General features: G+C 40.4%; 2 protein-coding genes across 2 annotated transcripts in view; one reads left to right on the top strand and one right to left on the bottom strand.

Annotated features, from left to right (window-relative positions):
* Positions 1-387: 387 nt before the first annotated feature.
* On the bottom strand, positions 388-10,470 carry THUMPD1 (THUMP domain 1 NAT10 acetyltransferase adaptor). Its single transcript, XM_019921842.3, has 4 exons — positions 7,767-10,470; positions 6,042-6,216; positions 4,812-5,060; positions 388-4,357 (listed from the first exon to the last, which is right to left on the bottom strand). The coding sequence occupies exons 1-4, from the start codon at positions 7,995-7,997 to the stop codon at positions 3,936-3,938; spliced, it is 1,077 nt and encodes a 358-aa protein (XP_019777401.1). The 5' UTR covers positions 7,998-10,470; the 3' UTR covers positions 388-3,935.
* ACSM3 (acyl-CoA synthetase medium chain family member 3) overlaps positions 8,094-27,526 on the top strand; it is a 41,245-nt gene continuing 21,812 nt past the window's right edge. Inside the window, 4 exon segments of the mRNA XM_004321305.4 lie at positions 8,094-8,175; positions 21,142-21,365; positions 21,947-22,017; positions 22,019-22,162. Of these exon segments, the coding sequence (XP_004321353.3) occupies positions 8,094-8,175; positions 21,142-21,365; positions 21,947-22,017; positions 22,019-22,162 (521 nt within the window).

The raw sequence follows: 27,526 nt of genomic DNA, 5'->3' as shown, positions 1-27,526 counted from the left end.
GAAATGCTCAAGACAGAATTTCTTCTGCTTAAAATCTTTATATGCTACTAATTCTTTAAGGTGAATTAAAATATTACTGTTAAAGTGAGGAATGTACAGAATTCAAAAGCCAATTAAATGAACTTAATTAAGTACTGTACTATACATTTTGAAGCAAACTCACTGTAAAATATCTAATGCTTGAATAAGATACAAAACGCTTAAGAGTTTTTAGTTATTCAAGAGCAATTAATAAATTTTTGTATCTTTACTTTTTGGACAATGTACATGACTTTTGATACATAATTTGACATAAAAACATCTTTTATGATACATCTACTTTATGACAATAAGGCAAGAGATTTACTAAGAGGCAGAAAGAAAAAGGAGAGATAGAGAACACCAGTCTTTAGGGAACAAATTTATTTTGATTTTTCTGAAAACATCAGAAACTGAAAAACAAGCTGAATATCTGGCCATACCAAAAGCAAAATACAAGTAAAAATAACATTTAGAAACCATGTTTAACTAAAGGGAAACATGTTTTAAAATATCAAATTTAACACTCTTTCCTCCACAGAGCAAAACAAGTTTTACTAAACCACAACACTGGAGTTTAACTGACATAATTTTTTTTTTTTTTTTTGCGGTACACGGGCCTCTCACTGTTGTGGCCTCTCCTGTTGCGGAGCACAGGCTCTGGATGCGCAGGCTCAGTGGCCATGGCTCACGGGCCCAGCTGCTCCGCGGCATGTGGGATCTTCCTGGACCGGGGCACGAACCCGTGTCCCCTGCATCGGCAGGCAGACTCTCAACCACTGTGCCACCAGGTGAAGCCCTGACATAATTTTTTTAAATAAAAATTAAAAGGACAAAAAGCACTCAATTCCCACCCTGGAATCTTGTCATTTATAGAGTAACATGCTCAGATGTCAGTGAAAATAAACAGTTAGTAAACCTGAAAACAAATTTTTCAATGACTGAATTCAGATTCCAACAGAACACCGTACTACCTTACATTTGGGGAAGAATAGCTTTTGTCACACTAAGGTCTTACCAAATATTGATAAAAATAAATACAAAAGAGGATTAAAAACAAACTACTAAATCAAAATCTTTCTGTAGAGTAGCAGCTTTCACAAATAAAAGGAACCCAGTTCCACAGGGTTGTACGTTCTATAAGTACACAGCCAATTTTATTCCCAGAGTCTTGTACTATCAAAATAAAAGTATCTTTGTCTTGGAAAAAGTCTGATGAAGGCACCAAAATCCTATCATCCGTGTTCCCCCAATGATAGTTACAATGCTTCTATCATCCTTTCAAGATAACTTCAACTTATTAAGAGTTAACATTCTAAATATCTAAAGATATATAAGGAAGTTCCAGCCTCATCTGCATCAGCAAGGCCCTTTCTATTCTCTTTGCTCCTCCCAAATCCTTCGTTTTACCAGCAGGACCACTAGCTAGGAGGATAAAAATATATTTCCATGTTCACTAGCCAATAAACAAACATAGCCATTGGTGCAGGAAGACTTAACATTTACAATACTTCCGAACTTGTTAAAACTTAATAAAATCCAACTCCAAAAGCTAATTTCATGACCCCTTAGTATTCTCAATCCGGACATTTAATTTTGCAGCCCTCTTTGGTGTCTGTCTCTTCCATCTTTTTTCAGTTTTACCCTGGAGGAACCCTTGAAAAAACTTTCAAATTAAGGGGATCCTCAATGTATATGAGTGTGAGCACTAAGTTGAAAGATACTCTTGTTTCACAGAAATCCAGAACTGTCAGAAGAGGACTCTGAGTTCTTCCTCTTCTCTCAGTGAAGAAATCCCAGGCTGAGATTTTGGGAAAGGGTTCCTCACCCAGTCACACACCAGTGCTGGGAAAAGGAGGGGAAATGTTATTTAATTTGGTTTTGCAGTTCTGCAAGAGGAGTTTAAATAAGACCTGAGACTTGTTGCTTTCTTCATTCTCAAACCCAAGTGGCTGTGGGAACATTTCAAGAGTGCCTTATGCAACATAATTATTCCAAAGAGTCAGTTTCTTTTAATCTAAGACTCCTGTCACTTTTAAGAAGAAACATTTTTCTCCAGGCCCTTGCAGAAAACTGTTCATTTGTTCTTGCAATGAAAAAAATGTCTTCTAAATAGACTAGTTTCTGTAGCCATTCTTCGTCTTCAAAGCATTTAGCAAAATCTGGCCTAGTATTTTATTGTACTTATAATTTACTGGTAATTCACCTTTCAACTCACATATCCTGTAGAGAACTCTTCCTCTGGTAAGTACTGGATTTCTGTATGTAGGAGATTTATGTGCTCTTTGTTCAGGTTTTAGTTTGTTTTTTTTTTTTAAACATTCTTGCATAAAATGGATCTTTAATTAAGTTAACCATTTTTGCAGCATTATTTAAAACTTTCTTCATTTCATCTCCAAGTTTTTAATATCAGCACTTCTCTGTGAAGAAAGCAGTGTGCTGTAACATCAACGTCAGGATTTTCTTTTACTAAAATGAGGCAAAACTTGTCATGGAGCCAGCCACTGATGGGGCACCAGGAGTACAGATGGCAGACTGTTGTTTTTCAGATATGAGGACCTATTAAATTTATACTGACCATTGTTTTGGGAGGCTCCTAGCAGGCGAAAGTTTCCTTGAATTTCCTCATAATTTACAAATCTTGCTATAGCATGACAAATATTCATGAAATCTGTTGATTCATCAGCAACTGCTGCTTTTAAACAAAACCTCTTTAGTATCATGTGACATAAGTCAATTTATTACATTGAGAGAAAAGTCTTTTCAATTTCTTGTACTGCTTCTTGACCTAGCATTTTAATGTTAGTACTGTTAGATTCTTACCAACTATGTGAATTTTTCTTTCCTGGAAAAAGTTCTGCTACTACATAATTTGCTTCCTAAACCTTTTCACTGAACATGATTTTTTTGAACAAAAGCTTTACTGTCTTGATATTCCAAAGCCATTAAAATAATTGTCTTTATTTGTCAGGGAGCTATGATTTATAGTTACAACTGCTGAAGCAAATGTTCCGTTTGTAAGTTGCATTTCACAAAGGATATGGAATGGAACAGCCTGAATAAGTCCATTTACATTGTAAAGTAGCTTACACTGTAAAGAATTTGCATGCCTTGCTGCACTAGTATACTGTAATAGCTCAGAAGACTAATTCTTCATAACTAACCTCATCAGAAATATCTGTAATTTTATGCCTAGAATGAACACTTCTATCTCACACCTTGCCTCCAAAAATTGCAGCAATGCACCATCAGATTTGGTTGTAACAAATGTTACGAAAACATAAAAATGGGCATAGCTTCCACTGCAGGGAGCGCGGGTTCGATCCTTGGTTGTCGAACTAAGATCCCACATGCCTCGCGGAGCAGCCAAAGAAAAAGGCAGGCGGGGCATAAAAACTAAACAAGAAAATCACAAAAGGTACAAAAACTTCACAAAACAATACACTTCTAACCTATATGGCCCATGTTTCTGCAATGTTTACAACAAAGTGGCAGGGGACAGCTGAGCTGCAAAATGCAAAAATTCCTTCCTTAGAATGAAAATTTCCCTCTGAGTTTTGATTCACAGAGCTTGCTCACTCCCATAAGTCAGCTGGCAGTGCAGAAGTGGGGGAGTGGGGAAGGTAATCAAGAGGGAGAGGCCAACATCATCCTCCCGCCACCCTCCGCTCTGTGCAGTAGTGTTCACCAATTTATCCATAGCCTCTTCTAGCTCAACCAAATGCACACTGCCATATAGGGCTGAAAGATCTCTAACAAAGCTATTAACGGGGCTGCTCAATTATTATGAGTACAGCATTATGCAGCACACAAACTCAAAAACAATATTTTTAGTAACAATTTTATATAGAATCCCAGCAACATCTCACAGGACCGCAGTTGAGAAATCCACCTCCAACACCAAATGATCTCTTTTCCTATGAAAGGTCATTTCCATGTGACTCAGATCCTTCTGTGACTTGACTTCCAAGTTCAGGTTTAGCGGCCCCCTCACTCACCACATGTGTCTCAGATACTGGTTCTGTCTGACCCAGCTCCTCACTATCCTCTGGTACCACCTGCTGGTTATTTTTTCCTTCTGCTGCGTCCTTTTGATTTGATTTGTCACCAGATTCCAATTTAGCTTCTTTCCCATTTCCTGTTAGCGCTGCCTGCTTTGCATTAAGCTGTGACGAGTCCTTGGCACTCTTCACCACCTCCTGGAGATTGTATTTTCTGAACAACGTGTAATCTTTCACAACACTCAGGCAACAGACAGCTTTAATGATTTCTACTACCACTGTGTACTGTGGATTGGTAAGATCTACTTTATTTTCCGAATTGAGGCTGCCTACTATTCCTGTAACAAAAATAACAGGAAAACAGGCTAAGAAGGATACCTTTAAGCTTGGCGGATACAAAAACAATCTTTCATCTCCTCCTATTTAGAATTTGTTAAAACAATATGTATATACTAGTCCACTCATCAAATTCTACTCTTCTACATGGACTTCCATCAAATTCCCTGAATGCTTTCAATAAATAAATACAAATAAAATCCTGAGACATTTAACAACAGCACTTTTTTCCCCAAAGAAAATTCAATCTTGATTTGGAAAAGACTTTAGTATCTAACTACCAAAGAAAAATCTCATACCCAACATATTGAAAAGTTAGGTTTGATATTATTTAAGAGCATTTTAATATACTTGTTCTACACTCAAAAATGTAAGCCTTAAATCTCAAAAAAAAGAAATCTTATAAACAAGTATTTACCGTGGCACACCTATGTAAAATCACTAAGAGAAACATACCTGCCAATTCTTTGATAACTTCTTCTCTATTCATGTGACTGTTATTTCGAGATTTATATACAATCTGAAATGTCCCTTTGTTTGGAGCTTTAAACCAGGGTTCCAAAAATGTTTCTGCATATTTTTTCATATCTTCTAAGAAAGCCTTGCATGTGCCTGAGATGGGTAACATTCGTAGAATAACCCGAGTCTTCTTTTTCTTGGTTTTGTATATATCTTGGAGAATATGATGCACCAATTTCTCAGGTTCTAAAATAAAAAGAAAAAAATCAGCACAGAACAAACAGGTAAGTTTAAGAGTTCTCATTTTAAACTCTTCAAACTCTCTAAAATGAATTTTCATTGGCAGTGACATAAATTGACAGTAGAGTAGAAAAAATCATCATAATGAATTTTAAACAAGTTTAACCAACCATTTTTCCCAATTAATATTTCTTTGGTGCCTAGTATTAATACTGTATCTCATATTTTAACTCTGCTTTTATCAAAAACAATTGTTCTTGAAGACACTGGAGTTAACTTATTTGTGATGTCTAATTTATCTGATGGCAACACCATGCTGTTGTTTTCCTGTATCAGCAGCAACTATCGAAGTAATAAACATTAAATAGTACATGCTTTTTTTACAAAAACAAAACAAAAATCTGCAAGTCACTTAAAAAGATTTAATCAATCCATTAGCTAAGTTTGTACAGAAGTCTAGATTTCAGATCTCAGAGGAGCCCCAGAGCCATGAATGCACAAGATCATAATGTAGTACTCAGGAGGCATCCTGACTATATACGAGTCTATTTTGGGCTGCTCAGTGTTTTCAATATTTTTAAAGTAGTTAGCTACATTTAAAAACCTAGAAACTTCTCCAGATTTCCAACTTCTTTTGAAAAATCAGAAGATCTGCCTCCCCTAAGACTACATTCCCAAATGACTGGAGCCATTCCAAACTGCCTGGGGTTGAGTAGCAGCTGCTCCTTTTAGACAGAACCGTGTATTCTTGTTTTGCCTAAAGTTACATACAGATAAAGTGGCAAAGCCAGGTTTCTACTCCTAAGCCCTATGTCCACCACCCCATTCTACCTCTCCATATGCCTAGTGCTAACACAGTGTAGAGAGGATGCAATCAAATGATTAACTGAGCCATGCCCATCAAGCCATTTTGTAGGCAGTGTTCTCGGAGACAGGTGTCCAGATATTACAGGATCAATCATCTTAAAACGTATTAGTCAGACACACCTATCCCAAGTGTCCTGATGAAGACGACATTATTTGCTCCACTCTCCACTGACTGGAATCTTCTCAGCCTCATCTCTGTAGATGCCTTAATGTCACCAACTTCTTTCTTCAAGGCGGCCTCCACATCATCATCTTCTGCCTCACTTCCAGAGGGTTGCTGATCCTTGTCTGCAAACTGTTTGCGTAAAATTAATGAGCAGAAATGCCACAACAGCTTATGTTAAAAGCTCTTAATTAACTACTCATGTGAAACCCCCAGTGGCAGATGATTCAATATTGACAATAAAGCTTTTTATTCAGACACCATTCCCTCCAAAATGTGGAGGAAGAAGGAAGTTCACTCAGACTGTGGTACATATCATTTGAAAATGTTTTCTAAAGCATCTTGACAGTCTGGGGCAGAGGGAAATGTGCTCGTCAGATGAATCATTTCAGGGTGGACCTTAATCCTATCAATAGATATGACTGCACCTGATATGACACTCTCCTTTCATGAGACTGAACCGAATAGTTATGAAGTTAAAAATCCTTACTCCTGTTCTACTGAAATAGTTCAAGAACTTGCTCAAGCTGTCGGTGTAGACAAGACATGCACTTGTTGCCCACTCGGCTCCACTAATGGGATTGCCAATCAGGCACTAATGGTAATTTTACACATTTATGGAGATTTTATTGTATACCAGGATGTTATTTTATGTACATATGAAATTTTTTTTTTTTTTTTTGGCGGTACGCGGGCCTCTCACTGCTGTGGCCTCTCCCGTTGCAGAGCACAGGCTCCGGACGCGCAGGCTCAGCGGCCATGGCTCACTAGCTCAGCCACTCCGCGGCACGTGGGATCTTCCCGGACCGCGGCACGAACCCGTGTCCCCTGCATCGGCAGGCGGACTCTCAACCACTGCGCCACCTGGGAAGCCCCATATGCAATTATTTTAGCCAACCTTCTTAAGTCCTATCATTATTCTCTTTTTTACCTAGCTCAGCAGAATTAATAACATGCCTATCCCCTGAGCTAGTAAATGACAGTACGTGAATTTAAATGCCCTCTGTACTATGCTCCTCCACTTAATTCCTTGGGGTGTGCATGTGTGTACTGGTCCAAATCCTAAGCCAATAATATAATTATTTCCAAAATGGGACAATGAGACTTTATACGGTATTGTTTCAAAAAGTTCTTACTTCTTGAAATGTATTTTTATATGCATTTGAGAAGTAACTAGCACTAGTAAGTACTAAAAACACTATTTTAGAGATGTTATTGCTTAGGACAAACACAGTACTACGGCCATAATGTTCAAATGGTGGTAAGGTATGGCAAAAACCTTAAGGACGAATGAAGTGTGCCCTTGTGAACTTGGACCAGCTAGTACCTACCTAACCTACTTCAACCTCAGTGTCCCGGTGAGCAACACTTCACAAAGCTACGATGAGAAGTAAATGTTTCTGAAAGAGCTTCAGAAACAAGGCCTGAACCGCAGGAAGCAATCTATACATGGGAGCAACCGTGATTAATGATGGGGGAAAAAAGCCCAAAGTGCAAACATTTAAGCACAAGACCGGGTAGGGGTCGGGAGCCGAGACCTTGCGGGGGGGCGGAGAGGACACAGAGGCAAGGACACGCCCCCTCACCGCCACTCAAGCTGCCAACCTCGCGCATGCGTATACAAGGAGCCGGCCTGCCACCCTTCCCTCCTCCCTCAAGCCCGCCCTCCCCGGGGCTGGTACCTTTTCTGGACCATACATGTCGTCTCCGTATTCGTTGAGTAGGCTGTAGGCCTCCTCCACGCACTTGCGCTCGTTCATGTTACAGGTGATGAGAATGCCCTGTAGCCCGGGCTCCAGCTGCCGGGGCCCGCCGCCATCGCAGCGCCGAGCCCGTTTGGCCTGCACGTACTGAGCCTTGCCTTTGCGCTTCCCGCCGCCAGGCTGAGGAGACTGCTGCACGGGGGACGCCATGGTACGTGAGAGCTGAGGCAAGCAAGAAACGGGCTTTTCCACGGCCCTCGCGCCCTCACTTTTGCTGGCGCGGGCTGATTACGTCAGGTGTGCGCGATGACCTCACCTAGTCCCGCCTCCAAGCCTCATTTCCGGCTCCGCCGGGTCCTAAAGCCGGTGGGCGGCAGGCTGCCGAGAGGTGGCGTGAGGTCCGACCCTCGCCAGGATTGACAGGCACTCGCTTTCACCTCACCGCCGGAAAAAGGTGTTTCCCTAGGGAAGTGGCCTGCCTGCCGCAGGTGGAGGCGGCTTTGCGCGTCCAGTATCAGCGGCTTTGCAGCCATTCCAAAAGTGGCGGTAGTGGCACTTTCCAGAACGTTGATGCCGGTTCAAGCCTCCTAGATTCCGCAACCATCCTTGGCATCTGTTCCCCCAACCTCCCCTATAATTCTGTCAGCTTCCCAAAAGTTCCCAATAAATTCCTTTTCACCCTAAACTTGCCAGAATATGTTTCTATGTGACTTACAACCAAGAATGGTCGTTTGTCCCACTGCTTTCTCTGGGGGTTTATCCCTAGTCTCAGCAACTATCATGTTAATATATTATCTTTCAAATACCGTTGAAAAGATGCCACTCTTGAAGAATGTGTTCAGGAGGAGTAAGTGGTCCCCACACTCAGCCCCAACTACTACTCAGGTACAAAGTTGTTGCCAGATTTCAGTTACTACGAATCCTAGAGGAGGTGATCTGCAAAAGGGGCACTGACCTGAGAGTCAATAATCTTTGATTCTAACCCCAGATTTACCATTATTTCCAAAAATCTTATCACCATCTCATTTTGTCTTTCATCTTTGCTTCTGCCTTTACTTTTCAGAGTGTCATCTGTGGAGATTGCATAGCATATATTTCTGGAGGTCCTGAGTTGCTTGTGAAAGGCAGTCTCGTTACGCTGGCCTTGCTGTGGTGTCAGGAGGCATAGAGAGAGCTGGCTGGAAAACTTTTTTCTTTTCATCCTCAGTGCCTAGCATAATGCCTTGCCCATAGTAGGTGCTCGAAAATGTTTTTGAATTGAATTCCACCCAAAAAATGTTCAATAAACAAAAAAGGTTAAGACTCATGCTGTTGAAAGGGAAAGTACGCCCCAGTCCTGATCCCATTAAACCATGTCATAGAAGCTGGAAAACAGCATTGGTCTCCCCCAGAACCTCCCTTTCACTAGGTGAATTTCAGTTGCCCATACACTACCCTCTGTCGTTAGGATCTTAGAAGTTAGCATAAGATAAAAGTTAAGATATGTAGTTTGACCCCTAAGCATATTTGAGTCCTACATGCTGGAGGTGCAAATCAGGAGGCAAACTTGAAAACCAAACTCTGTTGTATTTCACGTTTGCTATATTGGGAGAAACCCTATTAGGTGAGAGAAATATGCAAACTTCCAACCCCCACTCTAGATATCAGAATTATATAAATTTCCCCCTCATCCAGTGGCAACTTTACATTGACACTTCCACTTTCTTCTGAACTAGGCCCTTAATCCAGCTCTAAATAACTCAGCCTGTGTTTATTCTTGATTTTTCTTTATTCTTTTTCATTTTTTTCTTCATGACTATGACTTCATTATTTCATTTAGAGAGAGATTTCCTTGGCAATGCTGGAAACACAATTGTACACAGTTTCTGCTTATGTGAACTTTCACCTCCTTAGGGCACCAATCATGGTCAGTGGACTAATATCTATCACTGGACACTACGGGCTCTATGATGTGCCTTGTAAACCCCTCTTCTGACTCCTGTATTTGTGTTTTTTAAAGAAGAAATGTTGACATTATAGAAAGTGGCACTTGACATCTTGTGGAGTGTATAATGGTGCTCTGAGGAATTTGCCTTTTATTCTAACTAACCTATTTGCTTCACATATTCAGGAGGGCTTACAGTCCAACAAGTGAGGGGTTGGTGTAAGACATTCTAAATTTCCTTTGCTTTATCTTCCTAACCTTCAAAGTTACTACCATTTAACTTATACTTGTATGTTCAGTACAGAATCCGTTCTGGCCCTGAGCACCACACTCTTAGATACCCTTCATGTTCTGACCTCGCTATCCATCCAGGGTTTCCTGCCTTATTCTCTTGATACCCAGCATCTTTAGATAATAGATGTTCTGATACTGAACCCCAGTATCCTCCTGACTTGATTGCTCAACACCTGCCACCTTCAGAGTCAGTATCATGTAAGATTTAAGAGCCCAAATTCTAAAGTCAAATCAAGTTCAAATCCCAGTTCTGCCATGCCCAGGCTGTGGAAGTCCAAGCAAGTTACCTAAGTCAAGTTTCTTCATTGACTTTAATGGAAAAACACTTTAATGGAAATGATAATACCCACATCATGGGCTACTGGGAAAATTCATTAAGGTCAGGCATGACAAGTGCTAAGTTCACAGTTACTGTTCAACCAATGTGGACTTGAAAACAGTTGTGGCTCATCAAAGCCTAGTTTTTTTTTTTTTTTTTGGCACTAGTATCCATTCCCCAATCCAGTCTCCTAAATTCATTATTTATTTCTTAATCTCTTATTTCAATGTTTCTTTTGTATGTGTAACGTATTGAAAGTTAAATTTAATCCTTTTAGGAAAGAAGCTAGAAGGGAAATAAATCAAAAAATAAAATAGTGCAAAGTAAAATAAGATAAAATACATAACATGCCCTTACCTCTGCCAATTGGCTCCTGCCAGTATTTTTTTTTTCCTGCCAATATTTGATTGAATGACACCCCAGGTGTTTCACTGGATTTGTCTCCTTAGCTGACAGCGCTTGTGTCATACTTGCACTTTCGTTACACCTGCAAGCTACTTAAGAAAGATGTCCAACAGACTCATCCCACAGGCTGGAACCTAAATTTGAACGCATGTGAACTTGGGTCTATCCCTGGAGAACCACATTTGGCCTGGCTCTTTGCTCCTATGTGTCTCTTCACTCAGCCCTACTGGGTGTTCAAAACTCCTGATCCTGGCCTCCCCCAGTTTGCTTCATCCCACCATTGCTGGAGTCTCAATTTTGACAGGTATGCTTCTCTAAGGCAAATTTTGCATTTTGTGGACCTAGGTTCTTAAAGGCAAAAGTGAATGAATCTTTTTTTTCCTCCAATTTTCTTCTCCAATTTTATACCCTATACATGTATGAATCTTTCTTAAAACTTTTCCTGACGTTTCATGGGTACTTTCTCCCTACTCATTTGAGATTTTGTTTAATAATCTACATTTAAATTTAGTTGTTTTATTATTTAGTTCTACTTCTTTGAGTATTTCTAGATCCCCCTCCTGCTTCTTACTTCCACTTTATTATTTAATTTATTTTTATTTTTGGCTGCATTGGGTCTTCGTTGCTGCACACGGGCTCTCTCTAGTTGCAGCGAGTGGGGACTACTCCTGGCTGTGGTACGTGGTGCTTCTCATTGTGGTGGCCTTTCCTATTGTGGAGCACAGGCTCAGTAGTTGTGGCACGTGGGCTCAGTAGTTGTGGCTCACAGGTTCTAGAGCGCAGGCTCAGTAGTTGTGGCGCACGGGCTTAGTTGCTCCGTGGTATGTGGGATCTTCCCGGACCAGGGCTTGAACCCGTGTCCCCTGCATTGGCAGGCGGATTCTTTTTCTTTTTTTTTTTTTTACATCTTTATTGGAGTATAATTGCTTTACAATGGTGTGTTAGTTTCTGCTTTATAACAAAGTGAATCAGTTATACATATACATATGTTCCCATATCTCTTGCATCTCCCTCCCTCCCACCCTCCCTATCCCACCCCCCAGGTAGTCACGAAGCACTGAGCTGATCTCCCTGTGTTATGCGGCTGTTTCCCACTAGCTATCTATTTTACGTTTGGTAGTGTATATATGTCCATGCCACTCTCTCACTTTGTCCCAGCTTACCCTTCCCCCTCCCCATATCCTCAAGTCCATTCTCCAGTAGGTCTGTGTCTTTATTCCTGTCTTGCCCCTAGGTTCTTTAGGTTCTTCATGACCTTTTTTTTTTTTTCTCAGATTCCATATACATGTGTTAGCATACAGTATTTGTTTTTCTCTTTCTGACTTACTTCACTCTGTATGACAGACTCTAGGTCCATCCACCTCACTACAAATAACTCAATTTCGTTTCTTTTTATGGTTGAGTAATATTCCATTGTATATATGTGCCACATCTTCTTTATCCATTCATCTGTTAATGGACACTTAGGTTGCTTCCATGTCCTGGCTATTGAAAATGGAGCTGACAGGCAGATTCTTAACCACTGCACCACCAGGGAAGCCCCTTACTTCCACTTTAATCAATGCTCCTAAGAATGAATCCCTAATGGTAGAATCTCAGGCAGTTTTATAACTTAGAAATGTTTCCATTGGCAATTCCGATCATACTATGAACTGCACATTCCACCAATACATAACACTAGTCTTGAATAATACACTAATGCAAGAAGTATAAATTCAGAGTAGGTATAGTATGTATTGGGTTGGCCAAAGTAAAATGTTACGGAAAACCCTGAACGAACTTGTTGGCCAGCCCAATATTTAGGAGCCCAGGGTAACTCGGGTATAGAGGATCTTTTAGCACAGATGAGGCCAAATAAGAATGATCTACATGAGTACTCAGTTTGAATAATTTGTATTTAAATTAAAAATTGGAGGGAAGTTGGAACTTCCTTGGTGGTCCAGCAGTTGACTCCATGCTCCCAATGCAGGGGGCCTGGGTTCAATCCCTGGTCAGGGAATTAGATCCTGCATACTGCAACTAAAGATCCCACGTGCTGCAACTAAAGATCCTGCATGCCACAACGAGGATCCCACATGCCACAACTAAGAACTGGCACAGCCAAATAAATATTTTTTTTAATTGAAGGGAAGTCAATTAGAATACAGCATTCAGTGTACAGATGAACAGAGAGACAAACTGATTGGGAACACACTTTGAAAGTCCAACAGTCTTGGGTTTAAATACTAACTCCACTACTTTGCTAGCCTTATGACCTTGGGAAAGTTAACTGCTCTGAACTTCATGTTCCTCATCTGTAAAATGGGAATAGCTATAATATACACCTTATAGGTCATTGTGAGTATTGACTAATTCATGCCAGTCTCAGATAAAAATATTCAATAAATGTTAGCTGCTGCTGTTTCATTGTAGCTGTTGCTAATTGGAAGGTTTGATGAGGGTAATTTTTATCAAACCAGAATTGAGTTTAAGGCCCAGGCTTTTTGTGTTGGTCAGTTGGCCCTGAAGTATCTCCAGTCACCATTTACTGATTCCCAGGACCTGAGAGATACCTTATTATATCTTAGTGTGTGAATATGGAAAGATTTACAAGATACATTGGAAACTGGGGATAAAAGTCAAAGTGAGGTATGTGTAGTATGAACCAATTCATGTTTTAAAAGGAAATATATATGTGCATATAAGATGAATGGATAAAGAAGATGTGGCACATATATACAGTAGAATATTACTCAGCCATAAAAAGAAACGAAATTGAGTTATTTGTAGTGAGGTGGATGGACCTAGAGTCTGTCATACAGAGTGAAGTAAGTCAGAAAGAGAAAGACAAATACCGTACGCTAACACATATATATGGAATTTAAGGGGAAAAAAATGTCATGAAGAACCTAGGGGTAAGACAGGAATAAAGACAGACCTACTAGAGAATGGACTTGAGGATATGGGGAGGGGGAAGGGTAAGCTGTGACAAAGTGAGAGAGTGGCATGGACATATATACACTACCAAACGTATAATAGCTAGTGGGAAGCAGCCGCATAGCACAGGGAGATCAGCTCGGTGCTTTGTGATCACCTAGAGGGGTGGGATAGGGAGGGTGGGAGGGAGGGAGACGCAAGAGGGAAGAGATATGGGAACATATGTATATGTATAACTGATTCACTTTGTTATAAAGCAGAAACTAACACACCATTGTAAAGCAATTATACTCCAATAAAGATGTAAAAAAAAAAAATAAATATATATATGTGTGTGTGTGTGTGTGTGTGTGTGTGTGTGTGTGTGTTTAAATGGAATACTACTCAGCCATAAAAAGGAATGAAATCCTGCGATTTGTGACAACATGGATTGACCTTGAGGGTATTATGCTAAGTAAAATAAGGCAGACAGAGAAAGACAAATACCATATGATTTCACTCATATGTGGAATATAAAACAAACAAATAAAATAAATGAAAAGAAACTCATAGATGCAGAGAACCAAATAGTGGTTACCAGAGGGTAAGGGGGTTTAGGGTGGGTGAAATGCAAAAGGAGTCAACTGTGTGCTGATGGATGGTAACTAGTCTTATGGTAGTGATCACTCTGTAGTGTACACAGATGTTGAACTATAATACTGTACACCTGAAAATTATATCATTAAAAAAATATCAGGGCCCCAGAGACCTGTGGGACTATCACCAAAAAAAAAAAAGAAAAAAATGTAACATTTGTATCATCAGAATCCCAGAAGTTGAGAAAGCTAGGGCAGGGCTGCAAAATTACTCCAAGAAAGAATGGTTAAAAAGTTCTAAACTTTGGCAAGAAAAATAACCTATAGAATTTAGCAATATATAAAAATAATTATACACCAGGACCAAGTGGGGTTTATTCCAAGGAAGCAAGGCTGTTCAATATTTGAAAATCAATCAATGTAATCTACCTTATTAACAGGCTAAAGAAGAAAAATCACATGATGGTATTAATTGGTGCAGAATAGGCATTTGCCAAAATTTAAGACTTACTCATGATAAAAACTCTCTGGAAAATAGGAATGGTGTAGGAGAACTTCCTACACTTGATCAAGTTTTTTGTACATGCTCTTTATCAAGTTGAACATGAAAGACTGAATGTTTTCCCACTAATATCGGGAACAAGGCAGGGATGTCTGCTCTCAACACACTTAATCAACATAGTGCTGGAAATTCTAGGCAGTCTAGTAAGGCAAGAAAAGGAAGTAAAAGGCATATAGATCTAAAAGGAAGAAGTAAGCCTGTCCCTATTTGCAGATGATATAATTATCTACATGGACAATCCCAAGGAATCAACAACAAAAAAACTCCTAGAACTAAAAAGGGGCCAATAAATTCCTCATTTTGTTTAAGTGAATTTGACTTGGGTTTTTGTCATTTGTAACTCAGTCATTTATTTATTTATTTACCCATCAAATATTTATTGAATGCCTAAAATTTGCCAACAACTGTTCTAGGCAATAGTGATACGTCCGCAAACAAAACAAACGCTTACTCATAAGGGTGGTAGTAAGAGATGTAAAAAGTTAAAACAGGTTAAAGAGACAAACATGAGGGATGCTATTTTAGAAAATGTGATAGGGAAGACCTCTTTGATTGGACATCTCATTCAATGAGGGATTTGGTAAAGGGGATATCCCAGGGAAGAGTGTTCTAGGCAGTGGGAACTGTAAGTTCAAAGATCCCAAGGCCGGGACATGTGTATGCTGCAGGAAAAGAAAGGGGGCTGTTGTGGCTGCAGCAGAGTAAGGGAGAAGAGGAGAGGGCAGTGGGTCAGAGGTGACATTGTGCCAGATCATGCAGTTTCTTGTAAGGACTTGAGTTTTTACCCGGAGTAAACTAGGAAGTGCTGAAGGATGTGAGCAGAAGAGCAACCTGATAGCATTTATGCTTTGTCCTGACCAGTTCAACAGGCCAAAAGATAAATACAGCAACTGGTTCACTGAGACCTAAAGCAACCTATACCTTACTTTCTTTCCTTTCCATTCAAAACAGCTTTATGTCTTCTTCCATCCCTTTTTCTTTCCTTCTTCTGAGAGAAAACTTCCTCAATCCCTTTACCGGACTAACCTCTCCAGCAACTTCACGGACACTTTTCCTCCTGTAAATACATTACTTTCCCAGCCCCCCAGAAGCTTATGGTGTATGTAAATCATTAACTATAAAAGGGATAACCTTGGGGGATTGTGTAAACTTCCAGCATAAATTTAGCCCAGAACTTCTGCTCCTCCCTCCAGAATGTCTCCACCAATCCGGACAAGGCACTCTGGGTATATCTTACTTCTTCCAACTGTCAGACTACTTTTCCCTCTTCTTTTGCTTACTACCAGGACCAAAGCAGATGTGAGAGGTCAAGTTTCAGGGATGCTCTCCTAGGAAGCAGATCTGCCATCATCTCCAGCTGTGTCGGAATCTGTCACTTTAGCGAGTATCACCTTATTTGTCTCCTATGTAAGGTTTTCTGGGCTGGCACATGTACTTTTGAGCAAAGATAACAAACAAGCAAACAAAACCAACAAATCGAATGCGCTCACTGAAATCTTGGGCGGCTGGGGTGTTGCTATCAGAATTTCTCAGTTGTTGTATAATACTATCTAGTAAGTAACCAGGAGTATGTACACACAAAAGCCTATAAACAGAGCAGCTGAGTTTTTTCATTTTAAGCTTTTTGTGCTATTTAATTGTTTAAAAACTATGTCCATATGTTAACTTGTTAAAATGTTTTAGAGGGGCTTCCCTGGTGGCGCAGTGGTTGAGAGTCCACCTGCCGATGCAAGGGACACGGGTTCGTGCCCCAGTCCGGGAAGATCCCACATGCCACGGAGCAGCTGGGCCCGTGAGCCATGGCCGCTGAGCCTGCGCGTCCGGAGCCTGTGCTCCGCAACGGGAGAGGCCACAGCAGTGAGAGGCCCGTGTACCGCAAAAAAAAAAAATGTTTTAGAAAAAAATTCATTTGAGTCCAAGTAGCAACTGAGTTTTTCACTGTACTGTCTACTTAACTCCCTACCCTGCTCAGTGGCAAATAGGAATCCATCTTCTGCATCATCCAGAAAGTATGCAAACTACCTCTAGGAAACTTTGAGAAACATATGCATGCAAACTCAGGGAAATAACCTGGGGGCAGCCACTTTTCTCCATTAGGTGGTCAAGCGTAGATCTAAAAACTCTGTATAGAAGTTTACATCAGGGTCTTGTTAGGTTGGGGAGAATAGTAGGGGCTTTGTCTTGCTTTGAGGCCATATATGCCAAGCCACTGTTATTACTTGGATTACTTGATGGGGAAAGTATTTATGGAGATGTGGGGAGGTGAACACCCCCTTGGCACTGCTGTTTAGATGGATGTAGAGGTTGCATTTCAGGTGAGACCTTAAATACATTCAAAAGCCCGTCTGACCAGTAGTGGTACTGTTTCTATTAGAAGAGTTTTCTGTGACTCAGTATAAAAATCTGGACTTACACTGGGAAACTTGTCTCAGCTCTTTCACCTACAAAGAATATTAGAAGCCTGGAAAATGTATGTTATGAAATGCTAAAATCACTGAAAAGACAGGAAAAGAACTTTGTTGGGAAAAAGGCAGTCTTAACAGTTTTGATGACAAGGATGTTGAGATTTTCTTTTCGGTGGAACAGAATGGTTAGGCTCGTTTTAAGCTCCAAATGACTGGTCAGTTTTCTTTTCAACGTATGTTTGAAGGATTCTGAATGCAGTGGAGAAAATAGTTTGAAATTTTCACTTTAATTGCAAAATAATGGAAATAATTCAAATGATGATTGATAGGGGACTGGCTTAAGATATTATGGTACAGCTGTTCAATGGAATGCCATGCAGCTGTTTAAAAAACAAAACAAGAAAGCAAAATGAGGACGATCTCTGTGTACTGATATGGAAAGCCATCCAAAGTTTTATTCTTAGAAAAAAAAAATTTAATGGACGAAACAGTGTATATTTTAGGCTACATGTTATATAAAAGTGGTGGAGAAAAAAGAAACTAACAGTCATTTACTTGAATACACATAAAGAAACCCTGAAACGATACATAGAAATAATAGTAGTTTTCTGAGGAAGTGAGGGTGGGATGAAACTGACCAGCTGTGAGACTGGGGGTGGGAGGCAGATTTTTCACTGTGTACCTTGTATGATTTTTGAAGCATTTGAAGATATTATGCCCCAAAATTAAAAACAAAGTTACAACACTAAAATCTTAGTGGTGACTACTTAACTTCTTCTTTCCCACTGAAGTAAGTTGTTAATTCTGTTAAGAAGGGAGAGACCTGCCGAATGTGCAGGATGTAACTTGCCATCAAAGAGCAGAGAAGGGTGGTCCCTCTTACTCAACCCCCACTGCCAAAAAGAATGATGCTTGAAGATTCAGGGGCTTATTTCTGTTCTAAAGAGCAGCCTCTTCTAGAGCCTGAGAGAACTGCCAAGGGATCTCTGGTTAACACTTTTCCTCCCACGGCCCTCAGATAAGAGAACAGTGACGCGTAATACTTTACTAAACCTGAACTTTTAGAAAAATCTTATCTTGGGAATGCTTCCTCTCAATTTTCCTGCATATTAATGTTTCATATCACTCCAGTTCTGAGCTGTTATCAATATAGATTAGCACTATCCACAAGAATTTTCTGCAATGATAGAAACGTTTTGTGACTGCAACTGACCTGTATATTGGTAGCCACTGGCCACATGTGGCTATTAAGCCCTTGAAATGTAGCTGGTGTGGCTGAAGAACTGATTTTTAAATAGTATTCAAATTAATCTAAATTAGCCACATATGAACAGTGCAAGTAGTCATACATTTCTGGTTAAAGCAGGAGAGGCACTTCTCAGGTCTGCTATAATTCTGAGTTATTGGAAAAAAACCCCAAAAACTGTGTGCAAAAGTTCTGCCTTCTGAAAAAGTCATTTACTGATTCAGCAAATATTTATTAAGCACTTACTATGGGCCAAATGCTATTATAATTCCCATGAACGTAACAAACAACGCCCATACCCTCAAAGACTTTACATTCTAGTGCAAAGATTAGCAAACTATGGCCCGTGGGCTAAATCCAGTCCTCCCCTTGCTTTCGTACAACCAGTGAAACAAGAATGATTTTTGCATTTTTAAATATTTGGAAAAAATCAAAAGAGGAATAACAATCCATGACACATGAAAAGTACCTGAAATTCAAGTCTCAGTAGCCATAATTCGTTTTTTTAGTAACACAGTTACGTTTATTTATTTATGTGTTGTCAGTGGCTGCTATCTCAACCAGAATGGAGCTGAGCTGTTGCAACAGAGATCAAAGGGCCCACAAAGCCTAAAATATTTATTATCTGGCCCTGTACAGAAAAAGTTTGCTGACTCCTGTTCTAAGGGATAGTAATATGCTAGGCACCATGATAAGCACTTTGCATGCATTATCTCATTTAATCTTTGGGATGACTCTCTGAGGGAGGTTCTATTAGTCTCTACGTTGGTAAAATGTAAAATTGGGGCCTGAAAATGGGTATTTCTAACAAGTTTCCAGGTGACGCTGTTGCTGCTTGTTCACGGATCACAACCTATAGATCAGTGATTCTCTGCCTTGGTTGCACATTAGAATCCTCCGAGGAAATTTTTTAAAATGTGATTCCCAGGCCCTAACCCCAGAGATTCTGATTTAATTGCTTCATGTCCCAAGCATCAGTACATTTATAAAGCTTTCCTCATGACTCAAATATATAACCAGGGTTGAGAATCACTACTCTAATGAAATCCTACTGAACTATAGTAAAGAGAAAATTCAAAGACCAACGGTCTAGTTCTAACTCTCATATCACATTAAAGCAAGTTGCTTCCCCTCTCTGGGGCCGTGTTTTCTTTGCAGGTGAAAAATGAGTAGGCTCAAATCAGATGATCTCAGAGGGCTCAATCTCACTGCCTTGTCAGGTCCTCACACAAATAGGTTGGAGAGTCAGAAGAAGTACCCAGGTCTCCCCATGCATTGGGTGCAACAGAATGCTGCCCAAATGCCAGGTCCATTTAGGCTAAAATTTATGGCTGGTGTCCATTATTAATTATTGTTTGGCAATTTATCAATACAGAAATGCTTCCACATAGATACTCTGCCTTACATACCATACAGTTAGAATTGCAGTTAAAAATGATGATTTAATGATTGTGAGAGTAGTGTTTCATTGTAGGAAATTCAGAAGATTACAGAAAGTATAAAAGAGAAAACCCTATAATCCCTAGAACAGTGTTTTTAAACAGCCTCATTTATGAGACCTCAGCCAACTAAATGCCATTGTGATCAAATGATTTCCCACAGAAGCCGGGAAGGCTGGGTGGCCCAGAGAGGCCTCCCCAACAAAAGTCCTGAAGGCTAAAGCCCTATTACTATATCTCTGGTAAAGAAACTCCAAGCCTGGACTCAAAGATAGCGTGGGCTCCTATTTGGAGTATGGGAACCGTACCCTATAAACTAGAGGATCTTTGACAGTGCTTTCATGCATAGTTGGTACTGAGCTACCTCAGTTTCTTCATCTATGGATTATCCACTGTGAAAAATTCTCCTAAACATTTCTGCACTCCTTTTGAAATCTGTAGGTGTAAGATATTAGATTAAAAGCTTAACCCTTTGCTTTCACTGAGAGTAACTGGGTAACCCAGATCTTTACTTCTTCAGAAATGTATATGGGAGGCAATAGCCTTAGTAGTCAGAAGAATGGGCTGGGACCAGACAGTTCTGGGTTCAAAGCCAACCAATGCCTCTGTTACAGACCGAATGCTTGTACCCCACTCCAAACCAGTTCTTATGTTGAAGCCTTAACCTCCAATGTGATGGTATTTGGGGATAGAGCCTTTGGAAGGTATTAGGTTTAGATGAGGTCATGACAGTGAGGCCCCTGATGGGATTAGTATCTTTCAAGAAGAAGAGAGACCAGAGCTCGCTCTCTCTCTACCATGTGAGGACACAGAGAGAAGGCAACAATCTGCAAGCCAGGAACAGAGCCCTCACCAGATAACTGAATCAGCCGGCAGCTTTATCTAGGACTTCCCAGCCTCCAAAACTGTGAGAAATAAATGTCTGTTGTTTAAACCACACAATGTATGTTATTTTGTTATGGCAGCCAGAGGTGACTGAGACAACCTCTTACTCATCATTTTCTCTATCTGCAAACAGACGATCTTATCCACTTCACAGGGTTACGCTGAAGATTTCATGATAAATTGTATGTAAGTAAGACACTGAGCAAAGTGTTTGGAACATAGTGAGTTCTCAGAAAATGGTACTTTTATGATGATTAACAATAATAAAACTTAGCTGTTTGGAGACATGGCTACCTTCAAGCCAGAAACAAATGCATGTCTTTCTGCTTGTCTTTCAGATGAGTTGGTCTCTGTAGAAATCCTGAGTGCTAAAACATTCAGCAGGACTGAGGCTAGCTCTTGTCACCATGCAGATATTACTTCGTGCCAAGTATTTTCAGTGCCTAGCAATTCCTTGTTCTTTGAGAGCATTGCATAAAGATTATAGAACAGTAATCCCTCAGGATTTCTCCAACTATGCATCCATGAAGCAGGACTTTAAACTAGAGATTCCAGAGTATTTCAACTTTGCTAAAGATGTCCTAGACCAATGGACCAATATGGAAAAGGTTGGAGCAAGGGCCAGTCAGACTGCAGTTTCTTAACTGTGAGTGATTTTACCCCAAGGGACAGTTGACAATGTCTGGAGACAATTTTGTTGCCATGACTTGGGGGAGGGTGTGTGCTAATGGGTAGAGGCCAGGGGTGCTGCTAAATATCCTGTAATGCACAGGACATCTGGTTCAACATGTTAAGAGTTCCATGGTCGAAAAAGCTTGGGTTACAAAAATGTACGATTATAGGTTAATTTTTTAAAAAACAAAAAGGAGTAGAGTGAAAAGTGAATCCAAGAGTAAGAAATGGTAGGAAATGAGGCATAGAAAGTGCATTGAGAGAAATACAGAGGGATGCAAGAATTCTAACTTTATGGAAAGAAAAAGGCTAAATGAGAAATGATGTATGCTGGAGGAAGTGACATGGCTCCCAACATCTAGAAATAAGGACTCCAGAGTTATTCCCAAATACTACAAGTATGTCCTAACTAATGACCTGTGAATTTTCTTCAGAGAAAATATACCACTAAGGCAGCTGAAACAGAATTTAGCTGCACAACCACCTTTAAATCTATGACTGATTTGTCTTTCCGCAGGCTGGAAAGAGACCTTCCAATCTAGCCTTCTGGTAGATAAATGGAAATGGAGAAGAAGTGAGATGGAGTTTGTAGAATGGGATCTTTTTCAAGGAAATTTGCAAATATACTTACAGAAGCCTGTGCCCTGCAAAGGGGAGATCGAGTAATTGTGATTCTGCCCAGGATCCCCGAATGGTAGCTTGCATATGTAGCCTGTCTGCAAACAGGCTAGTAGTGTTTGCGATCTGATCATATTTAAACTATGGTGGATGAGAGATTTTCCAAAACGTGTAAGTAATCACGAGACATTTGTTTTGGCAAATTATTTGAGGAACTATACAAAATATAGTAGTATTCTCATGAACCTTGGAAATGTGTTGGAAACATGCCATGTCTTTTAACCTAAACTATGAGTTGGGTTTTTCATAATGAAACAAGTTTAAGTGAATGCCAAGCAACAACTGAACACCCTTATACCTACTGCTTTTCTCCTCCCATAGGACCCAGGGTCATCTGTAACTCAATCAGTCCCAAACTCAAGGAACCCACCCTAGTTTTTGTTTCAAACCTTTATTTGTCTCCTGGTTAATTACCATTAATCTGGTGCCCTAAGCCAGGCATCTGCTACTCCTCCTTCCTAATCAGTTCCTACTTGTAAATTTGACTTCCTACATGCCTCCTCTTCTCCAACTTCATTGCCATTGCCTTACTTCATATCTTTACCGTCTCCTGAGTGCATTTTCCCAAAAGAATCCCTAATTCTGGTCTTGTGTGTGTCCACACCCCACCTCAATCCAATTCATAGCCAGTGTTCTTTCTAGAGCACATATTTTTATCCTTTTATTTTGCTGCTTGATATTATCTAATAACTCCCTGTTGCCCACCAGATAAAATCTGAACTTCCTTAGGTGTGTCATGGAAGGCTCTAGCTATCTTCCCTTTATTTTTCTCATTTCCCCACCCTCATACTCTTTGCTCCAACCACGTCAAATGGTTTCCTATAAAGTTTGTGATCTTTCTCATCTCCTTGATTTTGTGCACACTATTTCCTATGCTTAGAAAGCCTTTCATTCACACCTAACCACCTGGACAACTTCTATTAGACTTTAAAGTCTCAGCTCTAATGTCACCTCTCAGCAGCCCCACCCTGATGTCCCAGTCTAGATGCTTTCTTTTTTGGGATCCTCCAAAGAAATACACATGTGTTTCTATTTTAACCTGTACAGTATTGTCTGGCGATACTATTTGTTTATAAATCTGTCATTCTCATAGGACTATGAAAGCTCCTAAAACGCAATGACTGATATATTCATCTTTATGTATCCAAAGATTGGCATACAGTAAGTCTCAGTGAAATATCTGTTGAATTAACATCCTTATTATCATAATAAATCATTATGTTAAGTAACCATTCTTAATTTATTATAATCATTGGCATTTGAGGAGAGCTATATGCTCTAATCTCATGTGTACATATAAATTATACACTGGAGTTGCACAGTCCTCTTTTGCATGGTTTTTTAACAAAATGACTGCTTTCATGAATGCTGCTTAAGCTCACTGTCTTAGTAACAGACTACTTGATTGCCAGGACCAGAAATCCATTCATATTAATTCAATAATGAAGGAAAATTATCGAACATCTACTGGAGAATCTTACAGGGGAAAAAAGTGCAGAAAGAAAAACTGGCCTCTACAAGAGAATAGGCTATTTGTCAGGCAGCTTCTATCTGTCTCTTTCGCTCTGAAGCCACAGGGCCTCTTGCCTTGCCTCTGCCTTTCTCAAGCACCTGCTCCAAAAAAAAAAACAATCACCTGCTCCTTTGACCTCTTCTTTCTTGCTAACACATTGTTTCTCTTCATTTTGGTTGGTGCATGGCTTTGATTTTCCAGGCTAATGTCTCAGGCCTTAACACTGTAGGTCGTGTCCACTAATCCACTCAGTCTCTTAAAATTTAAGGCAGAATCTGATTGGCACAGCTTGGCTTAGGCCAGTCAGAAGTTATCAGAGGCAGCTTCAACTGATAAAGCTTGGTTACTGGGGCTGTGGGCAGAAGGAAGGCAGATTCTCTTAGAAGAGAGAATGAGAGGGAGGCAATAAATGGTAAATCTAATATACTAATAGTGCTAGTCTTCAGGGCAGAATAAGAAATGAGCTCATGGGCTTCCCTGGTGGCGCAGTGGTTGACAGTCCGCCTGCCGATGCAGGGGACTCGGGTTTGGGCCCTGGTCCGGGAGAATTCCACATGCCACAGAGCGGCTGGGCCCGTGAGCCATGGCCGCTGAGCCTGCGCATCCAGAGCCTGTGCTCCGCGACAGGAGAGGCCACAGCAGTGAGAGGCCCGTGTACCGCAAAAACAAAAACAAAACAAAACAAAAAAAGAAATGAGCTCATAGTTGGAATTTCCTAATAATTTTTCCCTTTTAATAAACCTTAGCTAATTTAAATATTTGCAAGTTGTTTATGTATTACATAGGGCTATATACATATGTGATAAAATGATAAAGAAAGGCAAAGGAATGGTTAACACAATATTCTGGATCATGGCTACCTGATAATTTGGGGTAGAGCACACAGAGGGCATCAAACATATTGTTAAATTCTCTTTTTTAAGCTAGATGGTGGATAATTCTTATTTTCATATTTTTTAAAGGAAATTGTAGATATACACTACATGAATTCTGTTGCACAGTTGGTATTTTTTGCAATAAAAAAAGAAAAATGTATAATTGAACAGTGTCTTAGGAGGAGTCTTAAAATGTTTGGAAATGCATTACTAAAGGGGAGAGTAGTGAGATAACTGTTACTGTGCTTTCAAAAAAGAAAAAGTACATAGTACTAAAAGGGATAATATTAAAATATAGCATTTGAAATCAGAATTACTGGGAACTTGGAGAAATGTAAGTTCTTCAGCTCTGCCCAAGATTTACTGGATCTAAAACTAGGGTAGAGATATACAAAACCCAGAGATCTATGTTTTAATAAGCCCTCCAGGTGATTCTGATACATGTTCAAGTTTGAGAACCACCGAGCTAGAGGAAGTGAGCCTCTATCTTACTGGGGGCCCGGAGACTGACGAGACCTTGGTAAACTGAGGAGATCTGGCCACTGGTCACTAATTGGCTTATGTTAGTGTGTGGAGAGTGGAGCTCTGCATCTTGAGGGAGGCCTCTCATTACCATGTTTATGATACAAGGTATATAAAATGATATTACCAACTTATTAATTTGCCTGAAGGGCCAAAAGACTGGCATGAGTAGCCCCCTCTCTCCCTGTTAACAGACCTACATGAGAAGAAAAAACTTAGCCAGAAGTTTGTTTAGTGGACAAAACAAGTAACTTTCATAATTCAATTTATTGGCACTGGGGTTTGAAAGCCCAGTTCATCCACCCATCTCTTTATACCCACAATCCTTTCAAGCAATAAGTGTTTACTGGGCACCTGCTATGTTTTAGGAGCTGCGGGGTTTAGGGTCCAGTGGGAAAGAGTCATGAGTCACGTAAACACATAGTGTGACAAGTGCTACAAAGAAAATAACACAGGAGCCATCAGAATGCATAAGAGCAGTATCACTATAGACTGAGAGAAGGTCAGGGGGATATTTAAGCTGAAACCTGAGGGATGAGTCAGCCAATGGGAGAAGGCATGGGTAATGGGAGCATTCTAGGCAAATGGAAAAGTTTCTACAAAGGTCCTAAGGCAAGAGAGAATTTGTAGATTTGAGAAAACCAAAACCGTCCAGTGTGAATGTAGGTACTGGCTAGGGGCCGCCTCATTCCAGGGACGATAGTAAGTGAAATCCCCTAACAGAGACTTCTCCTCCAGACAGGCTTGGATGAGTACTGTCGGGATTTGCCCTAGTAAGTCTCCTTTTTCTATGTTCTGTGGCTGCAATATCCCTTTCCGAGACCAATTCTATATTAATATATCATATATCAGGGTATGGTTTAATCTTGCTTCTCTGTGAATCATTACGTCTGTTTACACGGACTATGAATATCTCTGTTCTGATCTATTTTATGTTGAGTTTAAAGTTTAGCTCCTGGAAGTCAATCTATTTCCGTTATTTCCAAGTTCTCAAAGAGACATGCTCTATAGTCCGTCCCCAGTGCCAACAACAAGCTCATATCACATTTTAGTTTTCAAACTCTTTTGTATGTATCGTAGGCCAGATCCCTTTACAACGGAGCCCTCAGTATATAATTATTAAAAAATATTAATTGCCAAGAATTGGTTCCTTTAAGTAATATTTACCACAAAAAGCTAGTATAACACCCAATCTCAGCCTACAGGTCTTGAAGAAGTTTCTGTAATGTACGTGGTCCCTCTGGAATTATAATAAACGTTCACTCATTTGTTCATTTTATCTTCACAAGAGCCTTATGATTAGGAAGGGGAAGTCTCATTTTATAAACAGGGAAGGCAAAGCTTTCATAGATGGGGGAAAAGGAACATTGTCATTTGCCCAAAGGCATTCAGAAAGTCAGTGTAGAGCCCAGTGCACTCTCTAGAACTTTCTAGAAGTTTTACAAAATTTTGAAATAGGAACAGTTCTTAAAAATCAACTATACTCCAATAAAAAATTTTTAAAAGTCATCTAGGTGGGGGAAGTCAGCATCATGGCAATGTGAGATGTTTCCTTTGTTTCTCCCCTTCAATTTACAACTAGTAAAACATATATAACTCTACAAAGGTTCCTCTGCTCAGTACACCGGAACACCAGAGAGATCCACACATCTGTACATCTGAAGGTGGGTGGAATGGCACATAGGAGGTGGAATCGAGGGAACAGTGGAGGGGGTGCCATAACCCTGGCCCTCTGGCCCATCAGTGGATGAAGAACCCAGTGGTAGCAGGGGAGGTGGTGCACACAACTCCAGCTTCCCAGCTGAAGCAGCACATGCAGCCAAAGGGACCCAGGCAGCAGCAGCAGCAGCAGGGCCTGCGACCCTGGCCCCACCAGCCACAGTGGTGCCCAAGACTCCAGCTGCCCTGCCCAAGGCCGTAGTGCCCGCAAACCTGACAAGCCCAACAACCCCAGATGTGGCCAAGGTGCCTGCCATCCTGGTGCCCCAGGGGTGACCTGAGCAACAGCAGCAACACTGGCAGCAGCAAGGCACCAAGGACCCCAAAGGCACAAGCAGAGACAATGAGGGCTCCAGTGACACCTCTGGCAGGGGTGGTGAAGGGTGGAAAATACTGATTCGACAATACAGTCACGGGCAGGTCAGGTTAGGGAAACCAAAGACTTGTGCTATAGTGCCACCTACTGGAAAACAAAAGAAAGTCCTCTAATTACCAACCTGTTGAATCGTTAGAATCAAAGTAAACAAATCTTACCTAATAAGAAAGGTGTTCACGCCTTCAAATGGTTGGGCAGAGGAACAAGTCATCAGGCACTGTGAAAAAGCACAGTGGCAAGGTATCAGGAAAGAAAGTGACAGTTCTCTAGAAACCAAACTTAAACTCACGGAAGATTGCAATCTGATAGAGAACTAAAAATAGCTGTCATACAGAGTGAAGTAAGTCAGAAAGAGAAAAACAAATACCGTATGCTAACACATATATATGGAATCTAAAAAAAAAAAATTGTCAT

Source organism: Tursiops truncatus, chromosome 15 (genome assembly GCF_011762595.2).
Source record: "Tursiops truncatus isolate mTurTru1 chromosome 15, mTurTru1.mat.Y, whole genome shotgun sequence".
In the NCBI taxonomy this organism is placed as follows: Eukaryota; Metazoa; Chordata; class Mammalia; order Artiodactyla; family Delphinidae; genus Tursiops; species Tursiops truncatus.
Note: the sequence above shows the minus strand (reverse complement) of the source record. Positions and strands in the feature narration are given on the sequence as shown.